This window comes from Cyprinodon tularosa, unplaced genomic scaffold, assembly GCF_016077235.1.
Source record: "Cyprinodon tularosa strain WSP-4 unplaced genomic scaffold, ASM1607723v1 ctg580, whole genome shotgun sequence".
Classification (NCBI taxonomy): domain Eukaryota; kingdom Metazoa; phylum Chordata; class Actinopteri; order Cyprinodontiformes; family Cyprinodontidae; genus Cyprinodon; species Cyprinodon tularosa.
Genome location: NW_024039319.1, coordinates 735550 through 759232, shown reverse-complemented (window position 1 = coordinate 759232; position 23683 = coordinate 735550). Strand labels below are relative to the sequence as shown.

The window sequence follows — 23683 nt, the reverse complement described above, 5'->3', positions numbered from 1 at the left end:
TTGGAGCTGGCCCCTTCCTCTTCCAACATGACTGTGCACCAGTGCACAAAGCAAGGTCCATAAAGACATGGATGACAGAGTCTGGTGTGGATGAACTTGACTGGCCTGCACAGAGTCCTGACCTCAACCCGATAGAACACCTTTGGGATGAATTAGAGCGGAGACTGAGAGCCAGGCCTTCTCGTCCAACATCAGTGTGCGACCTCACAAATGCGCTTCTGGAAGAATGGTCAAAAATTCCCATAAACACACTCCTAAACCTTGTGGACAGCCTTCCCAGAAGAGTTGAAGCTGTTCTAGCTGCAAAGGGTGGACCGACGTCATATTGAACCCTATGGATTAGGAACGGGATGTCACTTAAGCTCATATGTGAGTCAAGGCAGGTGAGCAAATACTTTTGGCAATATAGTGTATCTTATCCATAGAAAAGAAAAGTCTCAAACTTTGCAACTGTTTTTAGGTGAGATTTGACTGATTTCCACACTGAGATCCATCGTTATTTCCTGTTTTTATCCAAGGTGCGTCTGCCCTAAAGAGTCCAATCTTCTGCCAAAAAATTCAAATGCACACAGTATTTATTTTGCATGATTCAAATAGTTATAGAAAACAAACAATAACCATAAAAGCAAAAGAAACAGAGTCAACAGAGGGATTAAATAGTAATACAAATTATATCTATTTCCATTTATTTATACAGCCACCATGCAGTACTCACTTTATGATCAAAGCAAAGTACACAGGTTCCCAGGAGATACAGCGACATTCTCCTAAAATCCAGCTTATTGCGGCAATCGGTAAAAAAAAATTCCATCTCAGGAAACCCAGCAACTGGACACAGACAACTCATTTTGAAGAAATAAGAGACTTTGTGCCAAGAGCTGCTGCTAGCAAATGATTATTTTGCAAATCGCTTAATCTGTCGATAATTTTTTTAATTAATCGATTAATAAATGGATAGCCAAAGGTTCCTTAAGGAAGATTTTTTAAACGAAGTTAAATCAGGATAAAGTAAAGCTTTTCCACATAAGTAGTTCTGGATAGCCCAGATTGACAGACTAAAACATTTTTTTTTTATCTTAAATGCAAAATATGTATATATATATATATTTTTTTTTTACAGTTTTGATATAATTCCTGCTCTAAATGTGTCGCTCTGTCAGCTAAAGGCCTATTTCACAGTCTCTATACTCCAGTTAACAATTAACCAATTACTAAATTAGTAGATTTTTTCAATAATGGATTAATTCCATTAATTGTTTCAGCCCTATATCCAACATGATACAATAGAATAGTTTTTATTTTTCTTCTTTTAACTTGAAAGGAAAATGTTCAGCTACCAAATATTCCTTTAAAAAATTTTTTAGAGGGGTTTCTATGTATTTGGATATCTTCGGGTTGGAAAGTGACAGGATTATTTCCCCACAGTGAAAATCCCATAGATTACATTTATTCTTATTTATTTGCTTATCTATTTTTTTTAATAGAATTTGCTTTTACTAAGGGATTGGAAAATATATAATTACATTTGTAATCTACTCTAATCTTAGTTCAATATTACAAACCTCAAAACCATTCATCAAAATCACGCAGTGTTGCTTGCGATGTTTACAGAGTGAAAAGGACAGGACCCCACCCCCGAAACAAAGGGAAATATCTTTCTGTGATTGCTTTCGGGTCAAGCTAATTTAAACACATTTGCTAATTTAGGCAGGAAATGTTTATTCTGATTTATTGCCGGATAATGAGAGAAAAAAAAAACTTTTTTCAGCACGTGAAAAAAAACTGAAAACCAAGTTTCAGCAGTATGTGCAAAAAAAAACAAATACTGATAACCACAAAGAAAAAATAGCAAGAAGAGGAAGGGCTTATCACGTGGATGTTGGGGGGGGTAGATAACATGGGTCATGTCGCCTCTGTCCCATTGCAGTGGAAATCGGGGCACTGTGGTTGCCCAGCCCATCTCCTGCTCCACACGGCACCTTTGTCCATCCCCTTGTTTGACATTCATTTACTCTGCTGTTTAGGAGGGGGCCGAGGTCACCGTGGATACATCACTGACATGAAAACACTGGTTAGCATGTCTGTCTACACCCAACCGCCCTGCATAAGACATTCATTCAAACAGGCAGGAGTACTTGGCTACAAGATGGATTATTTGTAATGGCTGTCAGTCCAATGTTTTCAAAGAATTAGGCAATTCTCTTTGCACCATCCTACCTTTCTACATGCAAAGACTTATAAATTCAATCTCTCGTTAAAAAACTTGTATCGAAAAGACAAGTATTTAGCTAAAATGCAAATAGATTTCAGAAGAATAAAATCTGCAACTATCGGCAGCGTGAAACACAAATAAATCAGAATCATCTATTCCTTTTGAGTTTTTTTTTCAAAATTGGTAAGAAATATAAAAACCCTTTTCTAAGGTCTAAACAAAAAAGCCTTAACGTTTAACAGAATTGGTGTAGTTTATATATATGGATGATGATGTGTTTTATGTGACCAAAGTGTCAAATAAAAAAATTTACAGGAACATGTCAAACAGATGTTGTAAAAGTTATTGGCAACAGAAAACAGATGGACAGAGATTTTGCTTCATTTATTCACATTTGCAGAAGTCATAGGTTGGCTAAATTAACATAAAATATATAATTTCCCATCATCCACAAAAATAGCTTCTCTCAACTCAAATCTGAGAAAAGAGAAAAACAGCACAGCTGATTGGTCACCTAGGAGAGATCTTACAAGCAGAAAGTTTACACCCAAACTACCAGGGGGAGCAGCAGTTGTTGTTGATTAAGTTTAATAGGTATCACGAGTTTTATTTTTCCTCAGAAGTCAGGATTTCCAACCTCTGAACACTCCTTTAGTCGACATTATAAAGTGGAAAATCGGACCAGGCTGTTGCTATACAGTAAGTCTCACGATACGATACTATCACAATATTGCAATATCACTATATACTGCACTATTTTTCCTAGCTTCAAAATGAAATGCATCGATAAAAAAGCTAGTCCTGTTTATGTTCATCAGAAGATATTAGTTATTTTGGTTTCTATTGTTCGGGGTTTGAATCAGTCCATGTCTTCCACTGTGACCGCCTCAAATTCAAATATAGCGCTAAGCAGCACAGCAAGAGGGCTCCACACAGCTATTTGCACAGGTAGCATATTTTCCCTCATTGTTTTAGGTAAATATATATATATATATATATTAGGGGTGTAAATAATAATCGTTTTGTATCGATGCACCGATCCAAAAGCCGACGATCCGATGCATCGACACGTCCGCAAGATAATCGATTAATGTTTTTTTTTTCCCTCCGGTCTATTTTTATCCATTTGCTCCTGGGCGTAATTCTTCCTCCCGTGCTGCGGTGGCGCTAAACCTATTTTCCCCTCCTACCGCGCTTCCTGGTTATACTCTTACAGCAGTTTGTTGCAGCAAGCTTCACACAGACATTTTTAAATTATGCTCAGTATTGAAGCGTGGTCTGGGCTACACGCTGTGGGTCTAGATACGGCCGAGGCGATGAAGAAGTGGGGGCGAGTTTAGTCCGACGACGGAGGGACAATGTGGCAAAAAGAGCGGAGATTCAGCTGGAAAAAGGCTCCCAGCGTTCTCGCGCACCTCGCTCTTCTAGCGGGTCAAACTTCACGAGTTGTTTTCCGCAATTTCGGTCATAAAAACAAAACTAGCCGGCCTCCTGTCTGGTGCACTGTTTGCGGTCAGCTACAATCTGGGAGAGGTGCAGCGGAGCGTCTCTCAAGGGGCGGTGACGTCAACACTCTGGAGCCTTCTTCTTCTTCTTTTTTTTAATGGCGGTTGGCAAACAACTTATAGCTGCATTACCGCCACCTTCCAGAATGGAGTATGGACCAGACAAACTATTATATTCTCAGGCGGGGGCGCGGGGGGCGCGCGCACCCCCCTTTGGGATATGGCAAGCCGATTGGGCCAATAATCGTCCTTACAATAACATGCAGTTCCAACCCGTATTTTACGCGAGCGCGCGTTTTTTACGTCACCGCGCGTTCTGGCTGGTGGCTGGAAACGCGCGGTGACGTAAAAAACGCGCACTTGCGTAAAATACGGGTTGGAACTGCGCGTTATTGTACGGACGATTATTGGCCCAATCGGCTTGCCATACAACAATAGCGTCGTTGCGAGCACGAGGAGACCTGGAAGATTTAAGGCCAAACAAGAAAACCAGACAACCATCTCTTTTAAGATTCTGGTCCAATCCAACAGAAGGGTAAGTAGAAACCAACTTTATCACTTTATTTTCTAAAGGCTTATATCTATAATCTAAATAACACAGATTGAAATGTTTATATCTTGTTTTCTATTCTTCAGTGGACCTTGCACAACTACAGAAAATGACCACAGCGTTGACCAGTATGAACGTTCAGATATTGGAGACACACAGATAAAAGGTATGATGATTGCTAGAAAATGTTGATAATGAGAAAACATTATCAACATTGTTGATTGTTGATAAACAAGTTGTTTAAAGTTGCAAAGTAATGCAATTGCAGGAATACTTTAACCAGTAACAGGAAAGTTATGAAAATTGCAGCGTTTGATAAGTAATAAAAAGAGTGTACAATTAACAAAAATAAGCAACATTAGTTGCCATTGACATGTATACAATAGTTATTTTGTAGTGTGTATTTTTGGGTCTAAACCTGTACCACATGTGTTGTACTGTTAAAAATAAGAATGGTATCCTTTATGAAAACATTACTTACTTTTATCAATTGGTAAGGATCCAAATCAATGAATGCTCTAAGCACATGCTTGGAGTCTAAGGGAGTCTTGTTAACATTGTGATATGATAACTACAAATCTGGTGTTATTTGTTTTCAGTGCATTTAATATTTTACAATAAAAATACAATTTACTTTTAAGTAAATTCAGTTTTGTGCACCTGGTGATATGTGTTCAGTGAATTTAATAATTTACGATAAAAACACAACATTAAATTGTTTTGTGGCTCCTCCTGAGATTACAAGGTTCACCTGATCACAAAAAAAATTTTCTTTTCCAGATGAACAACAAGGACCGTGTTTCGATGTAAAGACAACCGAAGAGCCGGCGCTCAACCAAGCGGACTTGCCCCAAACAACTTACAACATAGGTGAGTAATAGTTGTATTTTTTTCAATGTCAAAACAACTAATTTTGTTTTACATGATTGACTTTTTTGCTTAATCTTGAAATCTTACATTTCATAAAAATTATTTCATAATAAAGCAACACTATACAAAAGCTTCATGAAGGCAGATTTACAACTCCACCAGCACCCATGCAAAATTGACAATGTAAATATCAATGTTATTACAGATATATCAAAGGCCAAGGACCGGATTAGTGAAATGGACGACTCTGGAAAATTCCAACTTCTTCAGACCAGAAAACCCAAATCTTTCAATTTCCCTGCCAGAGAAGTTAAAGACAACCGAAGAGCCAGTGGGGTGACCAAAAGAACATGCCAGAGGGACTGGCTGGACAAGTATGACTTTTTATCATTTTTACATGATATAAAGATGATCTACCATCAAGATCAACATTCAGGCAGGAAGTGAAGTTGTGGCACACAAAGTGGTCATCATCAGTGGAAAAACCCAGCTCTCTCCCTGAAATTCTAAAGATAACAAATATGAAGTGCTACCCATACATTTATATGATTCTTCCCCTTCTGTCAGTCATTCCTGTTACCAGTGCTTCTGTGGAACGTGCTAACTCGGGTCTTAAAGCAGTAAAAACTTTGCTGAGGTCAACAATGGGACAGGAAAGGTTTGTGGCTTTGCTACTTTTGTATTTGCACAAGGACATTCAGTTAGACATCAACAAAATCATAGACACATTTGCCTAGAAGCATCCCAGAAGGTTGACTTTTTTAAACTCATTATCATCATCATAAAGTTTGTAGTAGAGAACAATATTCTTTGTCTGGTTTAACTTTTTTTTTTTTTTTTTTACAGTTTATCTTGTTAAAATATATTCAAAACTCCTTTGTCTTACTTGAACCATACTTGAACCCAAGTCCTTGTTTTTTTTAATTTTTTTTTATTTAATGTTCTGTGTAAATATCATTTCTGGAAATAAAGAAACTCCTTGTTTGATTAATTGTTGATAAGGATCTTTTTTTTTCTTCAAACTACCTTTTAACCTTGTGCATGCTTTAAAAACCGAGAGATCCTTTTTTAATTACAATAATGTAATCATGCTAATTCTACTTATGTTCATCCATTAAAATTATCAATTATAAACCCTTGGATGAATAATTAGGGTAGCGTGAAAGAGTGAAGATGGTATTCTTTGGTCTTTTAGCCTCACATTGTCTAGACCTGTGACCCTTGACCCCGTGACCCCATGACCCTTAGGTGCGCACCCCCCTTTGAAAATTCCTGGATCCGCCCCTGATTCTCCCTAAAATACCCGTTCTTCTTAGAAAAAAAAAATACCCCCAAAAACTACATCCCCAGATGACCTTTGAAACAATTCCCTTATATGTAGTTTATTTTTATTCCTGTCTAACTCTCTACACAACATCTCTCTTTCCTGAATATATTTATTACATTCTAAAAAAATATGTTGGACAGTTTCTCTGGAGCCGAGGTATTGCATTGAACTCATTACACTGATATTGTGCAGTATTTTTGCAGTATTTTTTGATGCAACTTTTCTACTTCTGTTATTTGCTGTTGTTTCTAAAGAAAATGCATAATGATATTACAGCTTTCATTGATTTATTTCAAACTTGAAACTTTGTTTAGCCTGTAAGGTGTAAAAAAAATAAAAATAAATAATAATAAAAAAAAAATTAACCGATTAATCGAATCGAATCGTGGTGTATTCTTAAGTATCGAAAATAATCGAATCGTTGGATCAGGAAATCGATACTGAATCGAATCGCCATGATGGATGTGATTTACACCCCTAATATATACACTATATTGCCAAAAGTATTTGCTCACCTGCCTTGACTCACATATGAGCTTAAGTGACATCCCGTTCCTAATCCATAGGGTTCAATATGACGTCGGTCCACCCTTTGCAGCTAGAACAGCTTCAACTCTTCTGGGAAGGCTGTCCACAAGGTTTAGGAGTGTGTTTATGGGAATTTTTGACCATTCTTCCAGAAGCGCATTTGTGAGGTCGCACACTGATGTTGGACGAGAAGGCCTGGCTCTCAGTCTCCGCTCTAATTCATCCCAAAGGTGTTCTATCGGGTTGAGGTCAGGACTCTGTGCAGGCCAGTCAAGTTCATCCACACCAGACTCTGTCATCCATGTCTTTATGGACCTTGCTTTGTGCACTGGTGCACAGTCATGTTGGAAGAGGAAGGGGCCAGCTCCAAACTGTTCCCACAAAGTTGGGAGCATGGAATTGTCCAAAATGTCTTGGTATGCTGAAGCATTCAGAGTTCCTTTCACTGGAACTAAGGGGCCAAGCCCAGCTCCTGAAAAACAACCCCACACCATAATCCCCCCTCCACCAAACTTTACACTTGGCACAATGCAGTCAGACAAGTACCGTTCTCCTGGCAACCGCCAAACCCAGACCCGTCCATCAGATTGCCAGATGGAGAAGCGCGATTCGTCACTCCAGAGAACGCGTCTCCACTGCTCTAGAGTCCAGTGGCGGCGTGCTTTACACCACCGCATCCGACGCTTTGCATTGCACTTGGTGATGTATGGCTTGGATGCAGCTGCTCGACCATGGAAACCCATTCCATGAAGCTCTCTGCGCACTGTTCTTGAGCTAATCTGAAGGCCACATGAAGTTTGGAGGTCTGTAGTGATTGACTCTGCAGAAAGTTGGCGACCTCTTCGCACTATGCGCGTCAGCATCCGCTGACCCCGCTCCGTCAGTTTACGTGGCCTACCACTTCGTGGCTGAGTTGCTGTCGTTCCCAAACACTTCCATTTTCTTATAATACAGCTGACAGTTGACTGTGGAATATTTAGGAGCGAGGAAATTTCACGACTGGATTTGTTGCACAGGTGGCATCCTATCACAGTTCCACGCTGGAATTCACTGAGCTCCTGAGAGCGACCCATTCTTTCACAAATGTTTGTAAAAACAGTCTGCATGCCTAGGTGCTTGAATTTATACACCTGTGGCCATGGAAGTGATTGGAACACCTGATTCCAATAATTTGGATGGGTGAGCAAATACTTTTGGCAATATAGTGTATATATATATATATATATTTTTTTTTTTTTTTTTTAATCGATACTAGGAACTGAAAGATCAATTTTATATTGGACAGCCGAAAATCACGATATATTGCCAGAAAGATTTTTTCCACACCACTAGCGTCTCTGTCGTTCTAACATTAAAACAAAACATGAGCACCCACAAGCAGGAAACTGGAACGTTATTACAAGATTGCAGGTTAAATTAATCTGAGTGCCCAGTTCTGAGGCTATAGGCCAGATCACACCGAATCCGGTTTTGCGTCCGATCAGACAGAAAAATTTTTCGAACGAGGTTGTGGCATTTAGTGCTCATTGAAAGTCAATGGGGATGATCACACCCGACATGATTTTACAGAAGGGGGCTGCTGACTGAGATAGATCCTAGGTCTATTTTAGTCAAACTATGCAGCAATTCAGCAGCAATTTCATGGGTCTGAGAGGAAGAGAGACGCAGTTACAAAGTAAAACACATCCGCTTTGGGGGAAAATACTGAACAAAATCTATTAATCGCACGGGGAAAGGGTCAGTTTTGGAGTCGCACATCGTGTTTATGGTAAGCAGGACAGACTGGCGCAAAAACAATGAGAAAAATCAAAAAGAATAATAATTCTTTACCCATAATAGGAGTTCAGGACAGAAAACAGATAAAGTAGTCATCGTCTTTGAGCATTGCAGAAAAAAAAACGAGGGACAGACAGAGACACTTATCAATCTTCCTTAAAAAAAATTACTTCAGATGGAGAAAAAACAGTTACAGTAAAATAGTGATCCTCTTTGAGCGTCACTAAAATCAAATTAAGGGGCAGACAGAGCAGGTAAGTGCGGCGTATCTCTCTCTTCTTTATGAAAAAAAAGAAAGAAAAACTTGGATAAACTTCCCAGATCTGTCTCTGAGAATCACGTCTCTCCCTCATTCAGCATAGAAACCGTCCCAATGCATTATTGCTTTTCTTTAGACATATAACTTATATTCTTTTAATATATATGAACATTCTCTATTTGTTCTGGTTTGAGATGCTGCACAGACTCGTTAAGTGGGGCTTTGATTTATGGGTGGTAATTTTTTTTTTTTTTATAACTTTTCATAATCTGTCCAAGTCAAATGTGGGAAATTGCTTTAATTTCTGTGTCACAGAGACAGAAGTGACAACAATCTGCGCAGATCTGCCAAGTCGGAGCTCCTCTATTTGCAGTCAGTGTGACGTTGAAAAAAATCGAATTGAGATCAAAAAGTCTTATGCAGCCAGTTTATACGAGTACGAAACAGGTAGTGATGTTCTCATCTGCCACATTTGTCAGCTTTATTTCCCCCTCCAGTAGCACCTTTAGTGCAGATGTGAATACAGTGAGCAAACCCTAAATCGGCTTTTTAAACTGGGGACTAGGGCTGCAACTGATCATTATTTTGCAAATCGATTAATCTGTTGATTTTTTTTTTTTCAATTAATCGATTAATAATCAGATAAGCAAAGGTTCCTTAAAGAAGATTTTTTACAAAATGATACCAGGTAAAACTAGAATATTTTAGATTCTCTATTCTCCAGTAAATGATTAACCGATTACTAAATTAGTTGACAAATATTCACTAAACAATTAATCACGATTAATCAGATTAATAGCTTCAGCCCTACTGGGGACCCACTTTAAACCTCCACCAACGGACACTGGTGTGGGATCCTTCTGGTCTGAATATAAACCAGCATCCATCCGTCGATTAAACATAGTACTGAAATCATACCTGATCTGCCAACTGTCGCTTAGCAACGCTGCTGCTAGCTTTCTGTGAGCCTCCTTGCAGGAAGGATTCTTTGACGTTGCTACAAAATGAGAAGTAAAACGTTTCAAAACCTGCATTGGATATGATGCCCATGGCAGTTTCTGCATCTGCAGAGCAAACATATAGAGCTCCTCGTCATTTCTGTCCAACCGAAGCGACGATAGCCCAACGTGTGGCTTTGATGCAAGTTAAGGTTGTGAAAAGTTAAATGAAAAAGGAGACCACACCAAACAACAAAAACAAGCAGACCAAAGGACTTTCCTGCTGTGAATACACTCATAAAACTGAAAGAGAGAGGGTTTGATTGCAGCTGCAGAACAGTGAACTGCAAAATTACTGCATAGTGTCAGTAGAAAGCAGGTTATTACTGAGACGGCTCTTTAGAGGAACTTTAACTATGCTCACACACCAGGTCTTTATGCTAAAATCACATTTCTTTTTGCAAAGTCAATAATATTAATAATTACATGTGATCCGCCATCATGTCAAGACGCTAAAGCAACCTGCATTCATAGTAGGGGAATGTATACACCTAGCAACGCACTGTTTACCAAAGTAATGATAGATTACAGGCGTCTAATTATTATCATAATCGGCTGTTTAGCAATGGGAGACGACGATGTCACGGCAACATCATAACAAGATGAAGAAAGGTACGAACAAACAGAGCACATAATTTAACGGTGACTGCTGCTGATGTGGAGAAGTCTGTGGACGCGTAGCCGAATCCAGAATGACGATGTGAAATTCTACTGCTCTTTCTGGACATTTGGAAAACCATCGGTTACGTATCTGATTTAGTAACGCTGCATTGCTGCATTTGCTTGCTCTGTATATAGAGTAACAATAAAACAGAAATTATTTCCAGTTGAATTTGTAGAATTTTATCATTTTAAATTACAGTTTTTGAAGAAGCACCTTTAAATCCCTCCATAGGTTGCTGGTTTGTAACCTTTCAAAGCCATTCCTCCTGACCACCTCCTCCTTCTGATTGCAGAAATAATCACATAAATTGTCACTTTATGAGATTAAAGATTGAAGTTACTACATGCTATTGCTAATTCAATCTTTGGAGGACATCTTTTTTTCCCCGTTACAAATATATTTTAATCATTTTTCACTGATTACTCTCTCTGTTTTCGCAAATTTAAAAGGAAAAGTTGAAAAATCGCCTCATAAACACATTAATGCCTTTTTTTTTAAAACTTTGTCTTGTTTAATAGATGACACCAATTTAAATCCCTCAATTGTTCATGATAACAACTTATACCCAATCTAAATAAGGTTTTCTAGACTTAGCACTATGGAAATATCTCTCAACAGCACTCATCCACCAAGTGCTTCAGATAAAACTCACCATCCAATGCGACGCGTTACATGAAACACACACCCACACATTAAAGTAGAGTTTAAAGTATAGAAATCTCTCTTCAGCAGCTCATTCTATCCCTCCTTTGTCTTTCAGGACATTATAAACGACCTCCGGTATTATTTTAGATACTCGGTATTTCAGGCATCTGTCAGGGCCGATTCTGGCCCCCTTGAAGACAATAACATAAAAAAAAACAAAAACACTTCTCTGCCTGCACCGATCCCCTCCCCCCCACACAGTGCTGCAACCTGAAACTGCCTGAAGAGATGAGCCGTCATTAAATACTGCAGAGCTGACATAATGACAGGAAAGATAAAAGAGAGGAAACAAAAAAAAAAAAGGCCAGACCAATTCTCGTCCCATAATGCCTCCCCCAACCCCCAGGCTCTGGCCGCCTATCCTAATAAAAGACACCAGGCCACACATAGGGCACTGGTCAGCTACAAGTTAGTGGTTTCAATCTACTGTTCAAGGACGGCTAAGCAAAGCCACGTCAGCTCATGGCCAAATAATACTCTAGTGTTGGACCAGAAGGGAAACAGTCCCCAGTTCCACTAAACTCTGAACAGCAGTGAGACCACTGACCAGTTATCTAGTGTCCATCTTCAAAAGCTAAATTTGGCGACGTGGTTAGAGTGGTTATCTTTGCCCTAAAGCCCTCTGCATCCACAAATAATCTTTTGGTGCCTGTTGCCAAGCATGCATGAACAACACACCCATATGAAAGAGCAGACCATTAAAAAGAACCGCTACAACAAAAAGTTAAGCAAAAGACAACTAGAGAACAGAGGCTTTTAAGTCCAACTGATCCTCCATACTTGCTGCCCTTCTGCTGGCTTCTTATTGCCAATGTTGTGTTTTCTTCCTCCGTTTACTCGATCAAAGCAACACAATGATAACAAATGTTACACAAGTTTCATTTTAAACAAAAAACAATACATTTCACTTTTAAAAAGTAGCAACACCGGACAGCAATCCCCAAGCTGAATATTTAAAATTTATTTGAAAATTTAAATCTGAGAAAAACAGTCAAGCTACTTAATAAAAACCCCATTTTAATTATTTTATTTCAAAATTTTAATTTCTGGATTGATTTTTTTTTTTTTTTTTCCATATAAAAAGAATGTGGTCTTTGCTTGAAATAATAACGGAACAAAATTCACTCCATATATCTCCAGTTTCCAGCTTTCACATATGCCCTTTCAGTTTACAGAGAGAAAATATGCACAAAAAAAGCCTTTCTCAATAAAATAAACACTTCTGTTGTTGGTGTTAAATCATAGTTTTGCTCTTCAAAAGAACTTTTTCCATATCCCACGGTTCTAAAAGACACAAACTCTTCATTGTGAAAAAAGAACAGCATTATGTGTGGAAAAAAAATATATCAATTAGTCTTTAAACAAGAAACCCAATTTATACACCGGAAAAAAATGAAATCCAAATAAGTCATTTCTTCTTAAAATAAGTGCATTTTTTCTTGAATTAAGGATTTAAGTGAGACCCTTTGCCAATGGAACAAGACAATTTACACTTAAAATAAGAAAAAACAATTGCACTGTCTTATTTCAAGGGCATGTAGATAACTTATTTTAAGAGTAAAAATACTAATTCCATTGGCAAATCATCTTATTTACCTGCTCAAATTAAGGGTAAAAACCCTTAATTTAAGACATTTTTACTCATTTTGAGATCATTTTTGCAGTGTATGGGTCAACAAATCCAGAAAGACTCATGAGAGCGCTAACATTTTTTATTTAGTCACATAAAAAAAGAAAATGGAAAGCAAAATGAACCCCTTTGATTTTCAACAGTGTCAAAATAGCCCCAGCATGCAGAGGCGAGGTTTGAACGTCTCCCTGACACACTGCGCTACAACAACTGCAGCTGGCATTACAGACGCTGCGGATGACAGCAATACCGTTAGATAGAATAGTGCCATGTTCACGCCATTTCCCACACTTCACACCTAGTGGTGAACCCGGCTCTGTGACCACCTCCGAGTCTCCTTCACTTCGTTACCAATTCGCACTGAGATGACAAGCAGCCATTTCTGCCCACGTTTGAGTCTCACTAAAGAGGCACAAAGCTTCCAGCTCAGATGGTGTCTTTTAGGGTAGAGCAGGTAGGAGACACTCACTCTGCCTGAACAAGTATGGAAAAGTTTGAATACTTTATTCCCAGTCTGTCCTGGTATAGAGTAACAGTAGGAGTATAATGAGCTGGTATTAGCTGGATAATTTGGTTTATCTACTCAGTTAAAGCTGCAGTTAGCTGCCTCACAGACATCCTCACAAACAATTGTTTTAAATGAGCATACTCGCGTCATACAACATCTTCTTAAATGCATACGGTTTTTCTAAAGGTTACCGCATCACACTGCCGCACTATTTGTTATTTTTGTATTTTGCGCTTTGTTTTGGCTTATCTTGTAAGTAAATAAGGCTCCTCTGTGTATATTTACCAAAACAACACAGTGCTGCTGGAGATACTGCTCCGTAATCCCACAGTAAAACTCATCCACATAGCTGCCAATGGTTAATAATTGTATCCCGGATAAAAAAGCAGGATATAAATGTGATGTTTAAAAAGGTTTTAATCTAATCTAATTTTTTTTTTCTCTGAAGCACTAAAATGATTACCTGATTACCACAAAGCTTGGATCACCTATTCACCTCCTAACTAAAGTTAACATATATAGCCTTTCATTTATATATTAATGATGTTGATATAGTGAACTAGAATAGAAAATCCCTTTATTGTCCCAGAATGGGGAAATTCTGGTGTTTACAGCAATAGAGATAATAGAAAAAAATGGTCACACAAATAAGGACCTTAGAAAATGTTTACATACTAGTGAAGAGTTAAAAGATAAACAATAAAATACTGTACTGAAAAGTGTTTTAACAATATAAAACTGTGCACCTGGAGAATAAATAACCAATATACAGCTATGAACTGGTGGACCCTAGATGGGGGATGTATATATATATATATATATATATATATATATATATATATATATATATATATATATATAAAAAGCAGATTTTGCTTTTTCTTCCTCTTTTTAGATAATAAAAATAGAACAATGATAAAAATGAACAATTAACAATCAAACAAAACTTTAATAGAAAGCAAATGGAGGGAATGCATGTGCTTCACATTATCTTAATGAATCAGTAAACCACATGCACATACCTACTGATGCTACAAACAGAAACACAAATAGCTGATAAATATCAGCCAAAAACCACAAATATCAGCCAGAAAAACCCAAATATTGTCTAAGTTTCTGATAACTATTGGCCAAAATCCACTTAAATATTGAATTAAAAACCATCATTATCAGAGAGACTGAGACTTGCTCAAAGTCTGTTAATTGGGGTGAAGTTTATGTTTAGGAGCCCTCGCCAGGAGAAGCTGTCTTTTTTTCCAACGTGTTTTCCACGTGAAACTGTCTATGAAGCAACAAGTTTTCCTAGATACAGAAAAGGGAATTGGATGGAGGTCAAATACGCCTCAAGACTAAACCAGCCTCAAGTATTTTTCCTGTATCTCTACTGAAGTTTATGTATCAAAATCAAAATACACTATATTGCCAAAAGTATTTGCTCACCTGCCTTGACTCACATATGAGCTTAAGTGACATCCCGTTCCTAATCCATAGGGTTCAATATGACGTCGGTCCACCCTTTGCAGCTAGAACAGCTTCAACTCTTCTGGGAAGGCTGTCCACAAGGTTTAGGAGTGTGTTTATGGGAATTTTGGACCATTCTTCCAGAAGCGCATTTGTGAGGTCGCACACTGATGTTGGACGAGAAGGCCTGGCTCTCAGTCTCCGCTCTAATTCATCCCAAAGGTGTTCTATCGGGTTGAGGTCAGGACTCTGTGCAGGCCAGTCAAGTTCATCCACACCAGACTCTGTCATCCATGTCTTTATGGACCTTGCTTTGTGCACTGGTGCACAGTCATGTTGGAAGAGGAAGGGGCCAGCTCCAAACTGTTCCCACAAAGTTGGGAGCATGGAATTGTCCAAAATGTCTTGGTATGCTGAAGCATTCAGAGTTCCTTTCACTGGAACTAAGGGGCCAAGCCCAGCTCCTGAAAAACAACCTCACACCATAATCCCCCCTCCACCAAACTTTACACTTGGCACAATGCAGTCAGACAAGTACCGTTCTCCTGGCAACCGCCAAACCCAGACCCGTCCATCAGATTGCCAGATGGAGAAGCGCGATTCGTCACTCCAGAGAACGCGTCTCCACTGCTCTAGAGTCCAGTGGCGGCGTGCTTTACACCACCGCATCCGACGCTTTGCATTGCACTTGGTGATGTATGGCTTGGATGCAGCTGCTCGACCATGGAAACCCATTCCATGAAGCTCTCTGCGCACTGTTCTTGAGCTAATCTGAAGGCCACATGAAGTTTGGAGGTCTGTAGTGATTGACTCTGCAGAAAGTTGGCGACCTCTTCGCACTATGCGCGTCAGCATCCGCTGACCCCGCTCCGTCAGTTTACGTGGCCTACCACTTCGTGGCTGAGTTGCTGTCGTTCCCAAACACTTCCATTTTCTTATAATACAGCTGACAGTTGACTGTGGAATATTTAGGAGCGAGGAAATTTCACGACTGGATTTGTTGCACAGGTGGCATCCTATCACAGTTCCACGCTGGAATTCACTGAGCTCCTGAGAGCGACCCATTCTTTCACAAATGTTTGTAAAAACAGTCTGCATGCCTAGGTGCTTGAATTTATACACCTGTGGCCATGGAAGTGATTGGAACACCTGATTCCAATAATTTGGATGGGTGAGCAAATACTTTTGGCAATATAGTGTATATTGAGAAAAATAAAACAAATTACGTTATTATAGATATTATAATCAATGTATTTATTAAGATTTTGCCTGCTGTCTGATCACAGCGACGTCTTCCTGCACCGTTTTCAGCTACAGCTTTTTTTTTATATTCCTTACAGGCTCTCTGGTTAACCTGCTCCGTCTGCAGCGCTGATGTTTAAGCACATGGCGCTTGGCCCACATCCCTCCTGACATGACAGTGTTCTGTAACGTGGTGCTGAGGCAATATTTAACTTCAAGGGAAAGTCCACTTGGCACACTGCCGAACCTCTTGGGGTGGCTGCTACCGTGTACTACATCCAACCTTTCCACCCACCCAAAAATCATCCAGCTGACCCCGGGCAGCCACCCACAGCCTCGGAGCCGCAGCGCCGCTTGGACCAGAGCCAAACCAGAGAGCAACGAGCAAAACGCCAAGAGGGACAAAGAGCAAGATACACACACTCAAAATGCGAGTGTGAGAGGAGAAAACTGGTAAGCGTGAACACATTGCACCTTGGCCTGGCAGTCTGCCAACACTCACTCAAGAGGCTTTTTTTTCTTTCCCTGCCGACCGCAAAAGCCTATCGGCGGTCAACCCCTGTGGAGATTTCAAGTGTTTCAGTGAGACACTGCTGGAGCAGGGAGCGACACTGTCAAGATGAAGCTGTTTCCCAGCAGGTTGGATAACAAGGAAACTGAACTAAGCTCCAAAAATAAAAGGATTAAAAGGAAGAAATGTGCTTAGAGACCCATGATTAGAGGTAATGAGACCAAAACAAGGGTTTTTGAAAGGAGGGCTCAATTTCCAGCAAGGAGTCCCACTAACCTGTCTGAAGTGGTCATCGAATCCCCAGTCGGCCTGTCCATTAGGAGAGGTAGAGGAGTTTGGCCCAGCGGGAGACAGGCCCTCATCGGGTTCTTGCTTCACTCTAATGGACGGGGAGGCGGCCTTCTGGGGGGCCGACATTGAGTACCCCGCAAACGGACGAGCAGGGATGCGCGAGGCGCTCTGTTGCAGAGCCAACGTCTGCTTGCGGAGGAACTCCAGACCACTGGCGCTTCCCTCGTCCGTATCGCTGCCCTCATCCCCTTCCATCATCTCATTGTCATCGTCCTCGTCGCCAGAATCCCGGCCTCTGTCCTCATCCTCCTCTCTTTCTGAGTCTACACTGCTCTGATTGGACACGCGAGGAGGCAAGCCGCCGGCAGGAACGCCTCCGGTAATGCCTTTGCCCATAAAGTTGGCCCCGGAAGCCCGGGCTGCAGCCAGTATGGCCTGCTGGGCAGCCACCTGCTGAGCGTACATGATGTGAGCCTCTCGCAGCTTCCGCTCCTTCCTCTCCATTTCCAGGCGGGCCTGCTGCTGGCGCTGGAGCTGCTCCATCACTGCCTCCAGCTTCATTCCCCCTGTGGAGGTGTTCTGTGAGAAGACCACGCTGGGTTCCTGAGACATACTGGGCTGTGGAGGGAAGAGAAAGAGCCATAAAGCATCAGATATAAGAAAGAAAGAGTGGCATACACTCAAAAAATATTCTGAATAACTTTTGAGAACCATATTTGTAAAAAGAAATATTGCCTTGAAAATCAGATAAATTACTTTGATTTGTATTCTCTGTAAGATAAAACAATTCACACAAACTCTTAATGAAAACTGGGAATTTTCCAATAAAACTTTTCATTTGTGATGCGATGAAGATATTGCAGCTTTAATGACCAAATAAAATACGATATTGGAAAGAATCCTACATCGTGTTATTACTTATTTTGAAGTGTGAACAGCTGACCAATTTATTTCTAACCAATGAGTTTTTTCAACAGAAGAGGTTAGAGGAAAATCTGCTGATAAAATCTGATTTTTATTTTTTGGCTGGTATGTGACCTATAATCAATACTGGATAAAGAAATCCCTAATTCAAACAAACAAATATAGCTTTTAGCATTTTAACAAAATAACTTAAGCAGTTAATTAAATTAAAAGGTATATCATCATTTTATTTGTAAAGATAAGATAAAGATATATTCAGCCATAACTTCCTACAATGATTTCATGACAAACTACGACATTTTGCTGGCATAGTGTGTTATTTTTGAATTTTATTTTTGTTCACTTTGCAAATTTAGCCTTTCTGTGTAAATTTACCAAGGTTATTAATATCAGGTCTGATTTTAGCATAAAAAATTCTTATCAGATTTTATCAGCCGACATATAACACCTCAGACAATTTCAGGCTGATAGAAACACTTTGCTTCTGTTAAAGTACCTTTTATCGCTGACTTTTGTTTCCAGTTTTAATTATACTATTTCATCAATCCTTTCTAACATTCCACTTTTATAAAATAAGTAATAAAACCTGGAACAATTTGGGTCAATATCGTATTGAGTCAATATCGGTATCAGACAATTCTCAAGATGCAATATCGGTATGGTATCGGAAAAGAAGAAGTTGTATCGGGACACCCCTAATATTCACCATTACATCTTGTGACCGGGATTATGTCACTGCACATGCATACAATTGGTCAACATGCCGAAGCAATGGAGGCAAGCGAGCTTGGGAATCCCACAGTAGTTGCAAAAAAGAAAAAAAAAGTCCAAGATCAAGAGCAAAAAGGTGCAAAAGGATGTTTTATTCCAAGAGGGAAAATACTTGAGTTGAACTGGGAAAAACAGTCTGACTGTTATGATCATTAAGGCTGGAGCTAAAGCTCAGGAAGCATCCTGGTGTCGCTGTAAAGTTGGTAGACATGTCCTAGCTAATAATGCTACTGCTGTTAGCAACACTTTAAGCCCTATCCTCCAATCTTTCATTATTCAGCAAGGCATTACAGCACTGTAAAGACTTATTTAGTAGCGGCACCATTGGCCCCCCATCTGACTTTCTGGTAGTTCAGCTGTACTGCCTCTAGATGGCGCCATGTCTGTTTATGCCAGGTCATGGCGCCCCCTGTGCTGAGGTTCTATCTAGGCTCAAAAAGGATGATTTAAAACACTAACAGGACAGATGTTTAAATAGCCTTATCTTATCATAATCAACCTGATTTTGGTATTTTTAGTATATATAACACAGCTATATACTAATACATCAAAAATAGTTTCATATATTTTAACGGGGACGGGCTCTGGGTAAATTCATCCACAAATTCTTACCTAAAATAAGGAAAATATTTTTCATTAGGAGGAAGCCAGAGTACCTGGAGAGATCTCAAGCATGCATGCTAACTCCATGAAGAAGGTTTTGTATCCAGAGTGATTCTGCTGCCAGGTATCTACCAACACTTTGCAGCCCTGGACCAGCCTACCATACGGCACATCTCTGTTGGAGGATTTCCATTCATTCTAGACATCATAATCATCACTGACCATATTTAGCTTAAATCAATCAATCATTTTTAGCTAAAAAAAAAATCCCAAAACCTTTTTATTACTCCCTATCTTTTATTGATTTCCGTCCCCTCTATGGAAACACAACAAATTACGAAAATCAGTGAAACCAAGACAACTTGGAGGACGAGGAGAGCCCACCTGCCCCCACCCATCCTCCCCTCCTTCTCCAGCAGCACCATAGAGAGCGTTCTGACCAGCTGTCTCACTGTGTGGTGTGGAGGCTGCAGCGCCTCAGACTGGAAGAAGGTGAGAACAGCAGAGAGGATCATGGGGGCTCCTCTTCCCTCCATTAAAAGACATTTCATCCCAGCTCTGCGTGTCCCGAGCCCATAACATCATAAACCAGGGCTCTTCAACATTTTCGAGGCCAAGGACCCCCAAACTGATTGCGAGATGGAGCGGGGACCCCCTAATTATATACATTGTATGAAATAGTGTTCTATCAAACTGGTCCTAAAGTCACTCTATTACAGATGGAGTCATGTAACGAAAGTAATCCCTCCCTGGGATTACTAAAGTATTTCTGAATCTGATTCCTGGTTGATGGGACAGGTGTTGTGAATGAAATGGTTCCCAGCTTGAAAGAGCTCTTGTGTGTCACTGAATGTGAGCATTGATGACTGAAAGACATCTTCTGCCTCCATTTATCTGTTTACTACAGTCTGTTGAATTCATGTTCATGTGGATTTAAAGACATTTTAATTAGTGCGAAAAATTGCAGGAGGGAATATAAAAAAAAGTAATCAACCAAGACTTTCTCGACCCCCATGCAATACCTCCGCGGACCCCCTAGGGGTCGCGGACCCCCTGTTGAAGACCTCTGTCAAAAACGACCCCTCACCCCCGACCATGGACTGTTCTCCCTGCTGCCCTCTGGGAAGAGGCTTCACAGCAATGGATGCAGGTCCAGCAGATTTCACAACAGTTTCTTCCCCACTGCCATTAGATGCTGAATGTTTTTCTAAGATGGGTTATTGTATTGTATTTTATTATATTTTATCATTATATAAAAAAATAAAAAAAAATGTTAGAACTGTAATTTAGTCATATGTTTATATTACTGCTTATATATATATATATATATATATATATATATATATTTATTTATTTATTTTTTTTTTTTTACAATTTTTCAAGGCTGCACTTTTGATGATGAAATTGTCCAATTTTCCAAGCGAAATTTCTTTTTGTTTTACACTTCAGTAAACAAAATGACAGATTAAATCTGTCTAAGTCTAACTCCAATCGGCCGCCTGTTAACAATATAATTTACAGGATCCATAACCACATATTCTAACAGAATATTCTATAGAAAATAACTTTTTATTAATAGTAGGTTTATTGCTATATCTGGACTTAACCAACAATCAATGAAGCTTTGGTTTGGTGGCATCAGGTTCTTTCTTCTGTCCAAAAAGTTTTCTAAAAAATGACCAAGACCAATCAGCGCTGCAATGGTGGGGAAATAGTTTTTATATCAAGGCTGAAAACTTGACAAGGGAGCTGCTGGTTAGTGATTTTTTTGGGGGGATTTTTTTGCTTTTTTAAACTTAAATGTGTGAGTTCTCCTGCTGGATGTCAGGTACCAACCTCACTACAATAGGTAGAATACCTACTAGAGGTGATAGTTTGTTCCTGTTTGGACAATTTCTACTGCTTAGAAAGTCTGCCATCTAATAAATTAACGTTTTGGCACTTTTAGGGGGTAGATTAGAGTTTGTAGTATAAAGAACTGAAGCCGAGGGTAATTAAAATTAATATCTTTCTGACCATTCATCTGCATAAATAACGTAAATATTGAATTACAATGAAAAATAAACGGACATACCTGGTTTAACTTAAAGTTAGCAGATGTAAGAAGTGAAAAAACATGGGGGAGATTACCAGGAGGTTCACCTTCTCATCCTGAGAAAGTGAATCAATTTTTGAAAAGTACCAAACGGAAAGAAGGTCAGTTGGACCCTTTAAAAAAATTTACTTAAAAGTAAAGGTGGAAATATCCCCACTGGAATTAAACATGCGTGCAGCATCACTGCTATCATAACAAGCAAATAACATAAGACCTAATTAAAGCCCCTCCTGCGTATTAAATGGAGCTGGCTGCCACATCCTCAAAATGCCAGATAAGCACCAGATAACATGCAAACGTGCCAAGTCCCCAACTTATCCTTTTCACAAAGAAAAAAAAAGGATTGCATTAATGAAAGTACTTTATATATAAAATAAAACAGAATAAACTGAGTATGAGATCAGGTTACCTCTTTAAACTTTGCTGTCCTGCTTGTCTGGTAAACTAAGCGCTCAGCATTCAGCTCCTTGTGGCTGAATGACGCGTTAAAGGCGCAGAGAGGCGCACAGCCTGAGAGCGCAGCCAGGACTCACCATTTGCGCCTTGCTGCCGCTGCTGGAGTTGTCCACCATCCCTCCTTCCTTTGGGCTTTTATCCTCCTTCTCCTGGTCTCTGGCACTCGTTCAAACACTTGTAAACACGCCTGCACGCCCCTCAGGTTCCCACTGCTCCGCCGGTAGAAGGAGAAAAAGGAGCGATCCGCCGCGTTTAGTTGAGTTTTGTTTGTTTTTTCCTGGAGCAGTTCTCCAGCTTTATCCGTCTTTCTGCCTGTTTCCCTTCGCTTTGCTGAAATTCGTGATTTCCTTCTTTAACAGGTAAGGAAACAGGCTGGTAAATGAGCCGATCTCATGTCTCGGAAAGCGCTGAGGTAACTCCCTGTCGTTTTTTTTTTTTTTTTTTTTTTCCCCAGTTGAGTTGATCTCCCCCCCACCCCCCATGGCGCATTAGGCCCGCCCAGCGATAGCAACAAGTATCTACCATTTCCACTTAATTTAATTATTAAATGACAGTAATTTCATTATTGCTTAACCCTTATGTGGCTAGAAAGAAAATATCTGTGGGTTATTAGAACTTCATCATTGCAGAGATTTCTGCTTCCTGATTTTAATCTAAGTTTATTTGGATCTAAATAAAAATTGTATTTTGCCACATGTATTGATGCAGTGGGGTGTTTACTTTTACAGTCAAACGTTGCAGATTTTTTGTTGTAGATAAATGTTTTTTATATATATTATATGAAAAACCTTCCAACTTCACTGAGGAAAAACTTGGAAGTGTTCTTATGCTGCAACAGGCAATTCAGGAAAGCAGCAAAGCTCTATGCTGCCCCCTAGCGGATTTATATTGCGGTAATGCAAAAACATTTTCGTTCATTTCATACAATTCAGATGATTATGGCTGAATGTTAAAAAAAAATAAAAATAAATAAATCCGTGCATAATTTTATAACACAAAAGTATTAAAAACGGATTTAAATACGGAAATGACCACATTTTAAAAAATATGCCTGCATCTAATGTATTGATTCAATTCAATTCACTTTATTTTTATAGCGCCAATTCACACAACACATGTCATCTCAAGGCACTTTACAGTTCAATCAGATCATACAGTCAGATTGATTCAGTTTTCTATCTCAGGAAAACCAGTTGATTGCATCGGGATGCAATACCTCAAACTAAGCATGCTTTTAGTAACAGTGGAGAGGAAAAACTCCCTTTTAACAAGAAGAAACCTCCAGCAGAACCAGAATAGTATTTGCATTAGTATTCATATGCAATATGCTGATGAAGGTTCTCAGTCATCCAGGTCATAGTCATTCCGTAAAAATTCCAAAAATATCCTCTGGACTTGGTTTCCAAGATTTGAAGACGTTTCTCCACCTCTCCAGTAAGCTTTCTCAATTCAAATGGAACCAAACGACCCATTCATCGGTTACCATTTGCATGTTTCCAAGCAATACAAGGCTTTGTCTATATAAGACTCAAACTCACTGCGGATCCAGACATTTGAATTGAGAAAGCTTCCTGGAGAGGTGGAGAAACGTCTTCAAATCTTGGAAACCAAGTCCAGTGGATATTTTTGGAATTTTTACGGAATATTCATATGCAGCTCCATTTTGAAATATTGGTACCAATCTCTTCCTTCTCTTGAAATATCCAATAAATTCTGGCTTTAAGGCGAGGGAACAATGCATACCCATACCTCCTTTGAAAATTAACTCATTTGCATAAAATACACTTGATGCAGGAG

General features: G+C 39.4%; 1 protein-coding gene and 1 long non-coding RNA gene across 5 annotated transcripts in view; one reads left to right on the top strand and one right to left on the bottom strand.

Moving 5' to 3' along the window:
* Nucleotides 1-22308, bottom strand: part of LOC119797359 (AT-rich interactive domain-containing protein 3B-like) — a 104173-nt gene extending 81865 nt beyond the window's left edge. For 3 of the 4 annotated variants that reach the window (XM_038306414.1, XM_038306417.1, XM_038306415.1), the window contains exons 1-2: nucleotides 21964-22308; nucleotides 17023-17655 (exon numbers count right to left, since the gene is read on the bottom strand). In XM_038306414.1, coding sequence (XP_038162342.1) covers nucleotides 17023-17655; nucleotides 21964-22002 — 672 coding nt within the window. In that variant the 5' untranslated portion in view covers nucleotides 22003-22308. Of the gene's footprint in view, nucleotides 1-17022; nucleotides 17656-21839 lie in introns of all 4 variants that reach the window. The other variant, XM_038306418.1, reaches the window with a different exon arrangement.
* LOC119797360 lies at nucleotides 4153-5128 on the top strand. Its single transcript, XR_005282577.1, has 3 exons — nucleotides 4153-4252; nucleotides 4354-4433; nucleotides 5048-5128. It is a non-coding gene; the product is annotated as an uncharacterized LOC119797360 (long non-coding RNA).
* Nucleotides 22309-23683: the final 1375 nt, after the last annotated feature.